The following is a 13,165-nucleotide window of genomic DNA, read 5'->3' as shown; positions in this document are numbered from 1 at the left end:
CCCTCCCTCCCCTTAGCCTCAGAGCCCTCGTCATGTTCATGAATGCCCACCGGTTTTTGTATTTTACTTTTTCAAATCATCTGCTGTGTAACTATCCAGTATTTGTTTTCATCTTTAAAAAAAAAAAAAGATTATTTATGCATGCAAGAGCCAGGGTGCAGGCATGAGGTGTGGGGAGTGGGGGGATTCACCAGAGACAGAGTGGGGAGCAGAACAGGCAGACTGACTGAACTCCACCGCTGAGGGGAGCAGCGGGGAGACAGGAGAGGTCTGCTGCGCCCTGTGGGTCAGAGCCCTGGCTGGGGATGGAACTCGGGCTGCAGTGGCTGCCACAGCCCCGCAGTGCTGAGACTCACCCTTGTGCCACTAGGGAGGCCCCAATTTTACTGTTTTTCCGTCAATTCCCTATTCGTCCTTCTATCTTGAATGTTACTGTGCAGGCTAAACAATTCTAGGCTGAAATGTATTTTCTTGAAGTGCTCTAGATAACTCCTGCCACTCCTGAAGAGTGGGTTTTAGATTCTAGAGCACATTTGATTCTCTGTTGCAAACTCCATGGCTCCCTATACCTTGGGGGTGAAAACCAAATCAGGCTCTCCCCTCTGTCTCTGTTCCTGCACCTCCCCACCCAGCGTAGGGGACGTGGCCCTGCTCTGGCCATGCAGATGCCCCAGGGCCTTTGCATCTACCTGGAACACCCTTCCCACTACTTGTAGCTTGCCGGTCCCCCCCCACCCCCCCAGAGGCCTCCTCTCTCCCACCCCCCTCAGTGGGGAATGGGTCCTGCTCACGGGGTCCCCAGCCAATACCAGGCCCAGGACACAGAGGGCATTTGTTAAAGGACCAAACCCCAAAAGGAAAAGAAGAGGGGGCTGTTTGCCCTATTTTTAGAGATGAGTAACCTGAGGTACCCGGAGGCTGCGCTTCCACGGAGGCGCGGAGGAGGCTGTGGGGGGACAGCCCTGGTGCTGCTGGGGGCTTCAGGGGTCACTTGTTTGTCCCCCGCTGCCCACAGGGACAGCCCCCTCTTCACCCCGGCGCGTCAGCTTCCCCTCTGGGCGCATCCGACCTGCAGCAGCTGAGTGGCGGCTCAGGGACGGTCGCCCCCACCCCACCGCCCCCAACCCTGCCTCAGTTTCCCTGTCTGTCCTCAGGCCCGAGCCCTAGCGAGGCGGGCTGTGGCGGGCGCCCCCCCCCGGCCTCCCCCCACGTGGCTGCGCCCCTGCCCCCCGCGCCTCAGTCTCCCCACGGGCCGGGCGGGGTCCGGCGGGGGCGCGGGGGGCCGGCGGGGGCGCGGGGCCGGCGGGGAAGGCGGGGGCGCGGGGGGCCGGCGGGGGGCCGGCGGGGGCCGGCGGGGTCCGGCGGGGGCGCGGGGGCCGGCGGGGGCGCGGGGGGCCGGCGGGGGCCGGCGGGGGCGCGGGGGGCGCGGGGGCCGGCGTCGGGCTGCAGGCTCCGCCCCGGCCCGCCCCCGGGGTCCCGTCACTTCCTGCCGGGCCGGGCGGCCTCGCTGGGTGGCGGCCGCGGCGGCGACGGCGCTGGCGGCGGCGGCCGAGCCATGGTCGCGCTGGAGAACCCCGAGGGCGGCGCGGAGGAGGCGGCGAGCCCCGCCGAGGGCGCCGCGGGCCGGCGGCGGACGCTGTGAGCGCGGGGGGCGCGCCCCGGGCTCGGGGACCCCTCCCTCCCCTCCCTCGCGCGGGCGCCTCTCCGCGGCGGCCCCCGCCCCGCCCCCTTCCCGGCTCGCGCCCCGGACCCGGGCCGGGGTGAAGCGGGGCGGGGCGGGGGCCGCCGGGGCGGGGGTCGCGCCGCTCGTGCTCGCGCGCCGGCCGCGGGGTCCGGGCTGCTGGCGCCCCCCGCCCCCGGCGCCGCCCCCGCCGGCCCCGACAGCTGGGGCTCCGCGCCGGCCCGAGCGCGGCTGGGGTGCCCGGGTCCTGACCCCCAGGTTCCGTCCCCAAGCTGGGCTCACCCCCAGCCGCCCCTGGGTACCCACGTGGGGTATCAGCGCCCCCAACCTCTGCTGGGTGGACCGGCTTTGTTTGCCTTTGGGTAAATGCCCATATTAAAGGGGCGCTTAAAACCCGGGCCGTCAGGTGCCTGCGCGCCCCAAGATAAAGACCCCATATGGCAAGGCCCCGGTGTTTACGTGCAGGCTGGGCAGGGCACCCCAGCGCCCGGCAGTGGGGCGGCCTGGCCGTGGGCTGCCTGCGGGGGTTCCAGTGCCGCCCCCGCGGACAGCCGGCACCTGGCAGCGCCCCCCACCTCCGGGCCCGAGTTGCCCCATCTCTAAAACGAGCCACAGCCGTGGCAGTGCCCTGGGCGCAGGAACCCTGCCCTGGCAGGTGGCCTGCCCGCCGAAGGACCATCCCCTAATGATGGTCTTACACGTGGTGTTATTTTAAAAAGACTTCATCGTTTTGTTGTTTTCCTTGTTATTTTCCCCACCTGGCGAGAGGCCGTGGGGTCTCTGCATGTGTGGGTATTTATCCCAAAGAGCTGATGCCCCTTTCAAGGGGCTCTGACCACCCAGGTGGTCCCTCTGCCCTGCCCCCTCACCCCCCTGCAGGGGGTTGGCCTCTGCTGGGACCCCAGTCAGCCCCACCCGACTTGAGTCACTCTGAGCCTCCTGGATTTCCTCCTCCGGGGAGTAGGTTCCTCTCTTGCCGGTTCAAGGGGGGAGGGGCCTGGACAGAGAAGGTGTGTTTTTTCCACCCGGGAGCAGGTGTTACGACGGCCCCATTTCAAAACCCTCAGTGGACAGGATTGGGGCAGGGCAAAAGGGCCTGTTCTCCCCAATCCCAGCCTGACCTAGCAGTCACTCCCACCCCTGGAAGTGACACCCTTCACAGTGACAGCGGCTGCCGGGCAGATGTTTCCTGAGGCCTGCTGGGACGGGGAAGCCTCACTTGCCCTATCTGGGTCTTCAGTTTCCCCAACTACAAAGTAATCTCTTTGGGTGTTGCAGAACCCTTGGGTGAGGGTGTAAACAGACTTCAGGTATTCATTCAACAAACAGTCAAGGGACACTCCACTCTGGGCCAGGTGCTGGGACAGAGCAGGGATCAAAAGGACATCGTGTCCAGAGGCAGGGAGGCAGGATAAACAAGTCGGAGGACCGACGGTTTCAGATAGAGCTAGTGAAGCAGGGCAGCGGGGCTTACTGGGGGTGTTGGAGGGGTGGGAGTGGGGCGCTTTCTCCTGGGAGCAGAAACCAGAATGAGCCGGAGTAAGGCTGCTTTAGGGGGTGGGCTCTGCATGTGCAAAGACCCTGAGGTGCGGGCCTCCCCTGGTGGCGCAGCGGTTGAGCGCTGGGTTGCAAGGCTGCCCACAGCCTCTGCAGCGCCAGTTCGATCCCCAGCCACCGGCAAGGGCCCCACCAAAAAAAAAAAAAAAAAAGACCCTGAGGTGGACTGGTTGCTGGTGAGTTTGTGGCACCGTGAAGGTACCCCTGTGGCTGGAGCCAGGAGTGGGGTGAGGCAGGAGATGGGCTTGGGTGTGTGTGGTGAGGTATGTAGGTCTATTCTACGTGAAGTCTATACCTCTGTCCCTGCTACCCCCTTAGCTTTCCTTTTTTTAAGATTAATAAATAAATATATTTATGCATATAAGAATTGGGGTATAGGCCAGAGGGGCGGGGGGTGAGAGGATTCACCAGAGACAGAGTGGGGAGGAGGTGGATCCATGGAAATAAACTGCTGAGGGGAGCAGCAGGGAGACAGGAAAGGTCTGCTGCGCCCTGTGGGTCAGCTCCCCGGCCGGGGATCGAGCTTGTGCTGCAGTGACTGGTGATAGCTTCATAGTGCTGAGACTTAACCCCTTGCTCCACCAGGGAGGCCCCTACCCCTTTAGCGTTCATCAGTAGTCTGACTCGCTGGGAATTCACGAGCTGTTGCTTTGGCCCTGCCCCTTGTGGCCCTGCCCTGTGTTTTGAGCAGGGGCCCAGGCCCTGCTGTCTGCCCTAGAGGCCACATTTCTTGTCACCTGTGGAATCTGGCTGAACTTAGCATGATTGGGTGGTGGGACTCATTTTGTGATGGTAGAGAAGCCACGAGTGGGGTTGAAGCCACGAGTGGGGTTCTCACAGTGCCTGTTTAGGTCTGGGAATGGATGGGGCCTCCAACACCTGGCCCAGGAGTAGCTGGGCCTTGCCCTGGGGGGTGCTGGGGAGCCACACTTGGTGGTGGAGCAGGAGAGGAACCAGTCTGATCTTAGCTGAGTGGACTGTGGTCTGGATCTCTGTGGGCCCAGTTGGAAGCAGAAACCCGAGTGGTTCTGCGGAGTGTTCGTGTTCAGATCCAAGGCTGTGGTGGAGCCTGGTGCCCTTGGGGCCTGCTTTCTCTCTGGAGCCCTACCCCACCCTGATGGCTCCCAACATCTCCCCCTCCCGGATGTGGCCTCTTATCGGGCACTGCCAGGCCACCAGCCTGGACTCTGTCCAGCTGCTGGGGTGGAGAGAGAGGTCTTGGGGCCCTGGGGAGGCCCTGAGTGAATCTGGGGCTTGGATTGGGAGTTGTCAGGGCAGCCTCGAGTCCTTGTCTCTGTGCTGCCTGTATTTGCCATGTGCTGTGTCAGCTGCCCTCTTCACAGCTATGGAGCTTGGGATAGTCACTCTGTGCCTTGATTTGCTAATCTGTGTAATGGGCGTCAAAATGTTAGTACTTGCCTCCTGGGGTGATGGTGTAGAGATCACTCAACCCAGGGATGTTGCTGTGATCAGCCCTGTCGCCAAGGCCGTGAGCTCCCAGTTACAGGAGGAAACTAAGCTGGTGGCATATGGGTTGACGGAGGAGGGTATCTGTCCTGGCCCTTCTTGGCTCAATGTGCCCCTCCCAGACATACAGGCAGCTGCAGGGGCCGTTCTTACCCCCACTTTGCTGAAAGTGAACTGAGGTTCTGGGTCAGACAGTGAAGCATGGTGGCTGAGAGCCCAGGATCTCCATGCCTCCTCTTTGTTTTTATTTATGCATACAAAAACTGGGGTGCAGGTCAGAGGTGCGGGTGTGAGAGGAGTCACCAGAGACAGAGTGGGGAGCAGAATAGGCGGATCCATGAAAATAAACTCTGAGGGGAGCAGCGGGGAGACAGGAGAGGTCTGCTACGCCTGTGGGTCAGCTCCCTGGCCAGGGATCGAACTCAGGCTGCAGTGGCTGGCGATAGCTTGATAGTGCTGACACTTTAACCCCTGTGCCACCAGGGTGGCCCCTCCATGCCTCTTCTTGATGGGTATCCTGTATATCCCTGACTTACCTGTCTTGCACCTTCCCCTGCCCTACTCCCACCCATGGTGCTGGGTCTCACCAGCCTCTTTACTATTTGATCCAGATAGAATGGCCACTGCATGCAGTGCACAAACCTGAGGCGGAAAGCTTTTTACACATACACAGACATTCACCACAATCTAACCCCTTCCAGGCGTCTTGTCTCTACCCAACGAGAATTTCCTAGAGCCTTTGCCTTTGGTGGTTTGGAGAGTGTGGCTTGGGAACTTTGGACACTGGGAAAGCCTGGGTGCAATTTTTTGATAACTGATCGGGCAGTTATTTTCGTGATCACCTACTACATGCCGGGTGTGGCGAGTGTCGAGGGTTAGAGCGGGCACCAGATCCCGCCCCTGTGTAGGTTACAGTCTAATGGGAGAGGTGATCAGTCATCAGTGCAGAAAAACAAAGCAATGGGATATTTTTCATTTGTTTGTTTTTTGCCCCCACAGCTGAGCCTGAAAGCGGTGGGATGTGAGAGGGATTCAGGGTCTCACTGTCGAGGCTTGAATAGAAAGAAACTCAAAGGAATGAGCACGGGAGCCGGCCGGAGCCTGGCAGAGTGTGCAGCGGGTGTGGGGCACAGTGTGCCAAGGCCAGGAGATGGGACTGTGCCTGTGTAGGGGCGGGGAGGGGGTCCTGGCACCCCCCCAACCCTCTGAGGGTCAGAATCCACCATTGGCCCACAGTGTGAGGATTTGGAGCCTGGGGAGGACCCTCCTCTTGGCCTGTGGTCTGGGATCATCAGGCGCTGACCAGGAAACCCTGCAGCTTCTTGCCAGAAGTTTCCATGTAGACCCTCCCTCCTGCTCCCTCCCTCGGCCTCCTCTAGTCCCCAGTGGGAGACCTTGCTGCCAGCTAATCCTTGTCCACAATTAGTGCCATTTGCTGGGAGGAGAGCAGATTAGCTCCTGGGGGTCCACTCTAGCTCCCCAGCCCTCCCTAGTCCAGGCCCCTGGGCACATTGTTGGGTGGGGGTACCTGGCCTTAAGCTGCTACAGGGGGTGGGAGGGTAAGCAGGGTAGGGAGGTGAGGCAGGGGTGCTTGGTCAAGTTTAGTCTCTTGAGAAGCCCCTAGAGGATACCCGATGTTCAAGTCCTGAGACTGGGCCTCTTAGCTTGCAGCTGAAATCTGAAAGTCTTTGGGGGGCTGGGGAGCAACTATTCTCCCGTGTGAATTCAGGCAAGTGTCTTAGTTTCTCTGATCCTCTGTCTAGCAGTTCATCTTCACAATTCATGCCTCCTAATTGAAGTGACAATTTTGAAACAAAATGAAATTTTAAGGAACCTCCCTGGTGGCGCAAGTGGATTAAGAGGCAGCCCTAAGATCCCCGGCCCGTCAGAGAGCCACCCACCGGATGCAGCAGGCCTCTCCTGTCTTGCCCGCTGCTCTCCTCAGCAGTGTATTTCGATCGATCTGCCTGTTCTGCTCCCCACTCTGTCTCTGGTGAATCCTCTCACCCCCGCACCTATGGCTTATACCCCCGTTCTTAAAATAATAAAAAGACGTAGCGTTATGAAGCTATCTGTAGCCACTGCAGCACAAGTTCTGTCCCCAGCCAGGGAACTGCCCACCTGGCGCAGCAGACCTCTCCTGGCTCATCCACTGCTCCCCTCAGCAGTGTATTTTGGTAGATCTGCCTGTTCTGCTCCCCACTTTGTCTCTGATGAATCATCTCTCTCTCTCTCTCTCACACACACACACACACACACACACACCCACCCGCACCTCTGGCCTGTACCCCAGTTCTTGTATACATAAATAAATCTTTAAAAAAATGAAATTTTGGGCCTCCCTGGTGGCGCAGCGGTTGAGTGCTGGGTTGCGAAGCTGCCCACAGCCTCTGCAGCGCTGGTTCTATCCCCGGCTGCTCCCCGGCCACCAGAGGAGGGTCCCACATGGCGCGCAGACCTCTCCTGCCGCCCGCTGCTCCCCTCAGCAGTGTACTTCGGTCCTTCTGCCTGCTCTGCTCCCCGCTCTGGCTCTGGTGGATTCTCTCACCCTCCCATGCTTCTGACTGTACCCAGTGCTTGTATGAATAAATAAACAAATAAATCTTTAAAAAAAAAAAAATGAAATTTTAAGGTCCAGCCCTACATGTGGTGGGGGTGAGCTCCACGAGGCTGAGGAAGGGCAAATGGGAGACAGCGATGGTAGGGTGGCTATGGCAGGGCTCTTCCTGGGGGCCCCGGCCTGTCCTGGCTCTGAGGACACTTCCCCACTCCCACCCCACCCACAGGCCCCTTCCAGGCTGCCTGCCTGCTCTGGCCAGCTCCCAGGTGAAGAGGCTGTCAGCCTCCAAGCGGAAGCAGCACTTCATCAACCAGGCCGTGAGGAACTCGGATCTTGTGCCCAAGGCCAAGGGGCGGAAGAGCCTCCAGCGCCTGGAGAACAGTGAGCAGGGGTTGGGACGCCTCCTGGGGGCCCTTGGGCCTCAAGAAGATTGGTGTGCATGTTGGCATTACCTGTTGCCTTGGCCAGGAACCTGGTCCTAAGCTGGGTAGAGGAGCCTGGGCATCTCGGGTGGGGTTTTATTTTATTTATTTTTGTGTGGGACCCTCGCCAGTGGCCAGGGAACGAACCGGTGCTACAGAGGCTGTGGGCAGCCTTGCAGCCCAGCACTCAACCGCTGCGCCACCAGGGGAGGCCCTCGGGTGGGGTTTTAACTGGTGTGTAGGAGTTCATCAAGCCCGGGATAGGTAGTAGTTCTTGAGGCTGTGCCTTCTGGGAAAGGTAACTGGAGCTTAGTGGTGGGGAGCATTGGTGTGAGCCAGAGAGTAAGAGCCCTAAACAGAGGCTGCAGGCAGCAACAGGTGAAAGGGAGAGGAAAGATGGTCCTGGGGTCCCCAGGGATCCTGGGGCTCCAGAATGCTGCCCCTTTGGCTAGACATAATCTGTTTCCATGTAGCCCAGTACCTCCTGACCCTGCTGGAGACAGACGGGGGCACACCTGGTCCAGATGAAGGCGACCTGGCGCCCCCAGCGGCACCCGGCATCTTCGCAGAGGCCTGCAACAACGAGACCTACGTGGAGGTGGGCCCCATATCCCTCGCTTGCCCCCACACCAGGCACTGCCCATGCCGGTCCTTCCACCAAGAACACGTGTCCCCTCTGTCCTCGGTGCACACCCCCTCAGCCACCTTCAGGCTCCCCTCACTGGCTCATAGTCTTCCAGCACCTGGATGCATCCGCTCCTCACGCTTGAAATTAATGACTCATGGGGGGGGGGTATTTGACATACTGATGCCCTGTGCCACCCCGGCAGATTCCAGGTGCTCCATGAAGGCTCTGCCAGTCCAGTGGGCAAAGGTGTCCACAAGGGGTGTGTCCATGTACTTGTGGCCCTCCTTCCACATTGGCTGGGGGGAACGTTAAATGGGGGCCCCCCGGGGTGTGTAGTCACTGTTGTCTGCCTCTCTTTCAGGTCTGGAACGACTTTATGAACCGCTCTGGGGAGGAGCAGGAGCGGGTGCTCCGCTATCTGGAGGATGAGGGCAGGAACAAGGCGAGGAGGAGGGGTCCTGGCCGCGGGGAGGACCGGCGGAGAGGTGCGGGCCTCAGCGGGAGTGGGAGGACCAGAGGGATGGGTGGGCCCTGGCCTGGCTCTGCCGGAGTGAGCTTAGGGAGGAGCCTGGAGCAGGGCGGGGCGGGGCCAGGCGCGGGTGGGGCGGGCCAGGCACGGGGCGGGGCGGGGCCTACGTGTGGGTGTGGCTGGGGACGGGAGGAATCTGGAGGGCGAGGGGAGGTATAGGGGAGGTATAGGGGTGGAGGCCAAGGATAGGGGAGGAGTGTGTGTGTGTTTGTGTGTCTGGGGGCGGGGCCAGGGCCCCTGGCGGAGAGTCGGGGTGTGGGGGGCGGAGCCCGGTGTGGAGCAGGAGGGGTAGGGAGAGCTGGTCTGTGGCTCTTGCAGAGGACCCGGCCTACACGCCCCGCGAGTGCTTCCAGCGCATCAGCCGGCGGCTGCGGGCCATCCTGAAGCGCAGCCGCATCCCTATGGTGAGTGCCAGGCTGACTCCGGCTAACCCCCACCTGCCTAGTCTGCACGACCTGTTTTTGCGTCTCCGCAAGGGAAGGAAGGACGGGAGGCTGGTTTCCTGCAGGGTCGTCTCCAGGAGGCAGGGTGGGATGCAGACTAATGTGGTGGGAGAGCAGGACCCGGGGTCTGGCAAAGGCTATTCTTGAGGATGGAGGGGCAGGGGCAGTGAAGGTGGGCACTGCAGGATGTATAGGGGTTTTCCAGGTGCAGGTGTTCAAAGGTACAGAGGGGCCTAAGTGATATCCTTGGAAATAGTTAAGTCGCCTCCTGTAGCAGGTCACAGACCATATTTGAATCCAAATCTTTGGGCTCTGGAGGCTGCCCCTGGCATGGGAGGCATGGACAACCTGGCCACGGTCCCACCGTTGTTCTGACCCTTGGTCCATCTCCCCTGCAGGAAATTCTGGAGACCTGGGAGGAGCGACTGCTGAGATTCTTCTCCGTGTCCCCCCAGTCTGTGTACACAGCCATGCTGGACAACAGGTACTGGGTGGAGTGGGCACAGCTAGCTCCCCCACCCCCAGTGGCCAGCTCTGGTCGTGGCCACTCACTGCCAGTTCTCCACAGCTTCGAGAGGCTCCTGCTTCATGCTGTGTGCCAGTACATGGACCTCATCTCGGCCAGTAAGTGTCTGGAGGCACCCCGCACCTGAGTTGGGTGCTTCAGCCCTGGAAAACTGAATCTGGGGTTTAATACTTTGATTACTCAGTGGGAGGCTTCTGGGGAGGAGGGGCAGCCTGAGCAAAGGGGGCAGCATCAATTCTTGAGAAGCTCCCCCTGTCCCTGACACATGCTGTATGGTGCTGTGGACACACACACCCCTCACTCTGCATCTGGTCAAGGGAGAGAAGGGCTGGTGTGGGGTCATGAAGCCAGGTCTCTACAAACCCTGAGTTGAAATCAGGGGACTGCCGGGTTCTCATTTAGCAGTAGCCTTCCCCCCAACTTATACCACACATGGTTTCTGGCAAGGCCTTACCTCCTGGGGCCTGTGCTCCCCTCTTACAGTGGGGGATGGTTTTGGGGACCTCCAGGGAGGGTCCTCACAGGTCCTGGTTGACCCCAGGAGCCCCATGGTGTCCATGCTCCCCAGGCCTGTCTCTCTGCTTCCTGCCTGGAGATGAGATGGCCAGCCACCCTGGGTGATTCCTGGGGGGATGGAGATACAGTCCCCATGTTTGCTTTGTTCGCACAGACTCAGCATCGAGGGCCTTGCTGGGGGTGGCAGAGGGAGGATCAGGGGCAAAGACTCAGAGGGAACTGAGCTCAGGTTGGGCACGGCATGCTCGTGTTTTGGAGTGAGGGAAGGTGAAGGAGGGGGAGGCTGGCTGGGGCTGGACTACCTGGGCCTGTTGCCTCAGAGTTACCCCTGAGGCCTGGGATGGAAGTGGGGAAACCAGGGAGGGGGTGGGATGCTCATTCAAGCCCTGTGAGATGTCCACTTGGCCATGGCCTATGTGTCAGTGTGGCCGTGTAAACTTGGGGTAAGAAGCAGCAGAAGTTGAAACTAGCTGCAGGTGAGGATACTCATGGAGGGTTAGCTGTTCTGTGAGCCACATCCTGGGGCTTGGGGGGTTATAGTGGGCCAGACCCCAACTGGTAGCTTATAGTACCTCTGGCAGGGAAGGGCTAAGGGCTCTGCCCTCCTGGTATCCTGCTGCAGAGCCTCTGTGCCACCATCCTCATCCTTTCCTCCTCCTCCCTCCCCTCTCCCAGGTGCTGACCTGGAGGGCAAGCGACAGATGAAGGTCAGCAATCGGCACCTGGACTTCCTGCCTCCGGGCCTGCTGCTGTCAGCTTACCTGGAACAACGCAGCTGATGACAGTCCCCGGTCCCCCGCCCACCACCTCACCCGGCGCCAGGACATTGCGATCCTCCGCTAAAATATTTTTATTATTTTATTATTTTTAGAATTTGTCCTTAGAAACCTGCTCTTCCCCTTGGGGTGGCTCTCTTTCTCACCCTGGCCACCTCCCTGCCCAGCTGTCTCAGATAAACATTGGCAGCTGGGGCTGCCCTGGACGATCCTGGCCCTATAGATGCCCACTCTGGGACTTGTATTTGGGTGGGGAGACCTGGTCTGGTCACTTCATGTTTCTTCATTCAGCTTTTTCTGCCAGTCTGAAGCTTAACTGAGGAGAGAGAGGCTAGGTTTTTATCACTTTTAATGAATTTGGTGTGATTTGTTGTAGATTTTTAAATTTTCCTTTTGGGAAGAAAAACCGAAAACTGCAGTCCCTACTTGACCCCTTCCAGTTTTTGGCTTGGAGGGGGGATGCTCTGGGACGCTGCCCCTCACCCCAGGAGCATTGTGTCGTGTGTGTGTGTGCATGTATGCATGCATGTGGCAGCAATCCAGGACAGAACCTGTGTCTTAAAGGCTGGTTTTACAAATTCTGTGGGATGTGTGCCCTCCTCCCCTGGTGCCTGTTGGTGATTCTGGGGGCCCTGCCTGCTCTACATGCCCCTCCCCCACCTTTCTCCCTTTGTTTCCCTGGGGGTCCAGGACTTCCTGCCAGAAGCCTCTGCCCTTGGACTGCCCCTTCCTTTCCCTTTGGCCCCCAGCCTGGCTCTGGACCATTAATTTGTGTCCTGGTGGTCACCCTGGCCTGGTCCACAAGAGCAGGATGGGGACACCCCCAGCCCCGTGTGTGTGCGTGGCTTGTTGTGCGCTGGAAAAAAGTAGAGAGTTCAATAAATTTCTGGTGCTCTGGTCTCAGGCTGTGAGGTTTTCATTTGGGGCAGGGCTGGAGTATGCTTGAGTCTAGGTCACGAAGTCTCCAGGCCTTGGAGAGGAGGCTTCAAACTAAGTGACACCCCCTGGGGGAGCACAAGTATGTGCGCACAGTGCTGCCTGGCTCAACTCCTCACTCCACCACTGCTCAAAAAGTGCCTTCCAAGAAGTCACTTTCTGTGGTAATGTGCCCCACGCCGTGTGACTTAAAAGGATAGGGATTTATTGTCTCCAGATCTGGGGCCACATGTCCAAACTTAAGGTACAGCAGGGATGTGCTCCCTCTGCGGCTCCAGGGGAGGGGCCTTCCTCCCCTTCCAGCTTTGGGGGAGGGGGTGCATTCAGCACAAGCTGGCTATGACCCTCCCTTGGCAGCTGAACCCCAGTGCAGAGCATCTGTCTGATATTTGAGTCATTGTTTTTATTTTTTCATTTTTTAAAAATATTTATGCATACAAGAGCTGGGGTACATGCCAGAGGTGTGGGGGGTGAGAGGATTCACCAGAGACAGAGTGGGGAGAACAATCAGATCTACTGGAAATACACTGCTGAGGGGAGCAGCAGGCAATCTGGGAGAGGTCTGCCTCGCCATGTGGGTTGCTCCCTGGCCAGGAATCGAACTCGTGCTGCAGAGGTTGCAGAGTGCGTCATAGGCTGCATCTTAACCCCTTGTGCCACCAGGGTTGTTTTTAAATGAACCTAATTTTAGGGCAGTTTTAGATTTACAGAATTCAAATATTCTGTAGACAATGCTGAGTTCCCATGAACCACTACCCCTTGTCCAGTGTCCCCTAATTAACACTTTACCTTAGTGTAAAGCATTTGTCACTAGTAACAAACCAACACTGATACATTATTATTAACCGAAGCCCACATTTATTCATTCCCCTCACACACCTGCTCTCCTGTCCCTGGCAGGCAGGACTCCATGAGACACTGAGGCCCTTGGGGTTGAGGCGGTCTCCCCTGCCCCTTGCTCTGACACCCATGCAATTGTGAGGGGCCCTGGCCGGATGTCCTGCGGGACCACCCTGGTCTGGGTTTCCTGTCGTTTTTCTCACCGTCAGACTAGGTGGTGGGTTTAGGGGAAGACCTCGGAGGGGACGTGTCGTCTGCATCCTGACATGTCAGGACCCCCGGCT

General features: G+C 59.1%; 1 protein-coding gene across 1 annotated transcript; it reads left to right on the top strand.

Moving 5' to 3' along the window:
• Positions 1-1,555: 1,555 nt before the first annotated feature.
• Positions 1,556-12,030, top strand: R3HDM4 (R3H domain containing 4). Its single transcript, XM_037504929.2, has 8 exons — positions 1,556-1,638; positions 7,492-7,646; positions 8,161-8,285; positions 8,677-8,800; positions 9,163-9,248; positions 9,686-9,771; positions 9,856-9,911; positions 11,005-12,030. Exons 1-8 carry the CDS (start codon positions 1,556-1,558, stop codon positions 11,106-11,108), a joined length of 819 nt encoding a protein of 272 aa, XP_037360826.1. The 3' UTR covers positions 11,109-12,030.
• The last annotated feature ends 1,135 nt before the right edge of the window (positions 12,031-13,165 follow it).

This window comes from Talpa occidentalis, unplaced genomic scaffold (assembly GCF_014898055.3).
Source record: "Talpa occidentalis isolate TD23 unplaced genomic scaffold, MPIMG_talOcc4v2.1 talOcc4.12, whole genome shotgun sequence".
Lineage (NCBI taxonomy): Eukaryota > Metazoa > Chordata > Mammalia > Eulipotyphla > Talpidae > Talpa > Talpa occidentalis.
This window is presented reverse-complemented; position numbering and strand designations above follow the sequence as displayed.

Excerpts from the sequence above, each read along its gene's own strand:
- R3HDM4 (XM_037504929.2), top strand. The coding sequence starts at position 1,556 with ATGGTCGCGCTGGAGAACCCCGAGGGCGGCGCGGAGGAGGCGGCGAGC. Across the intron at positions 8,286-8,676 it reads ACAACGAGACCTACGTGGAG|GTCTGGAACGACTTTATGAA; the intron begins GTGGGCCCCATA and ends CCTCTCTTTCAG. Across the intron at positions 8,801-9,162 it reads CGGGGAGGACCGGCGGAGAG|AGGACCCGGCCTACACGCCC; the intron begins GTGCGGGCCTCA and ends TGGCTCTTGCAG.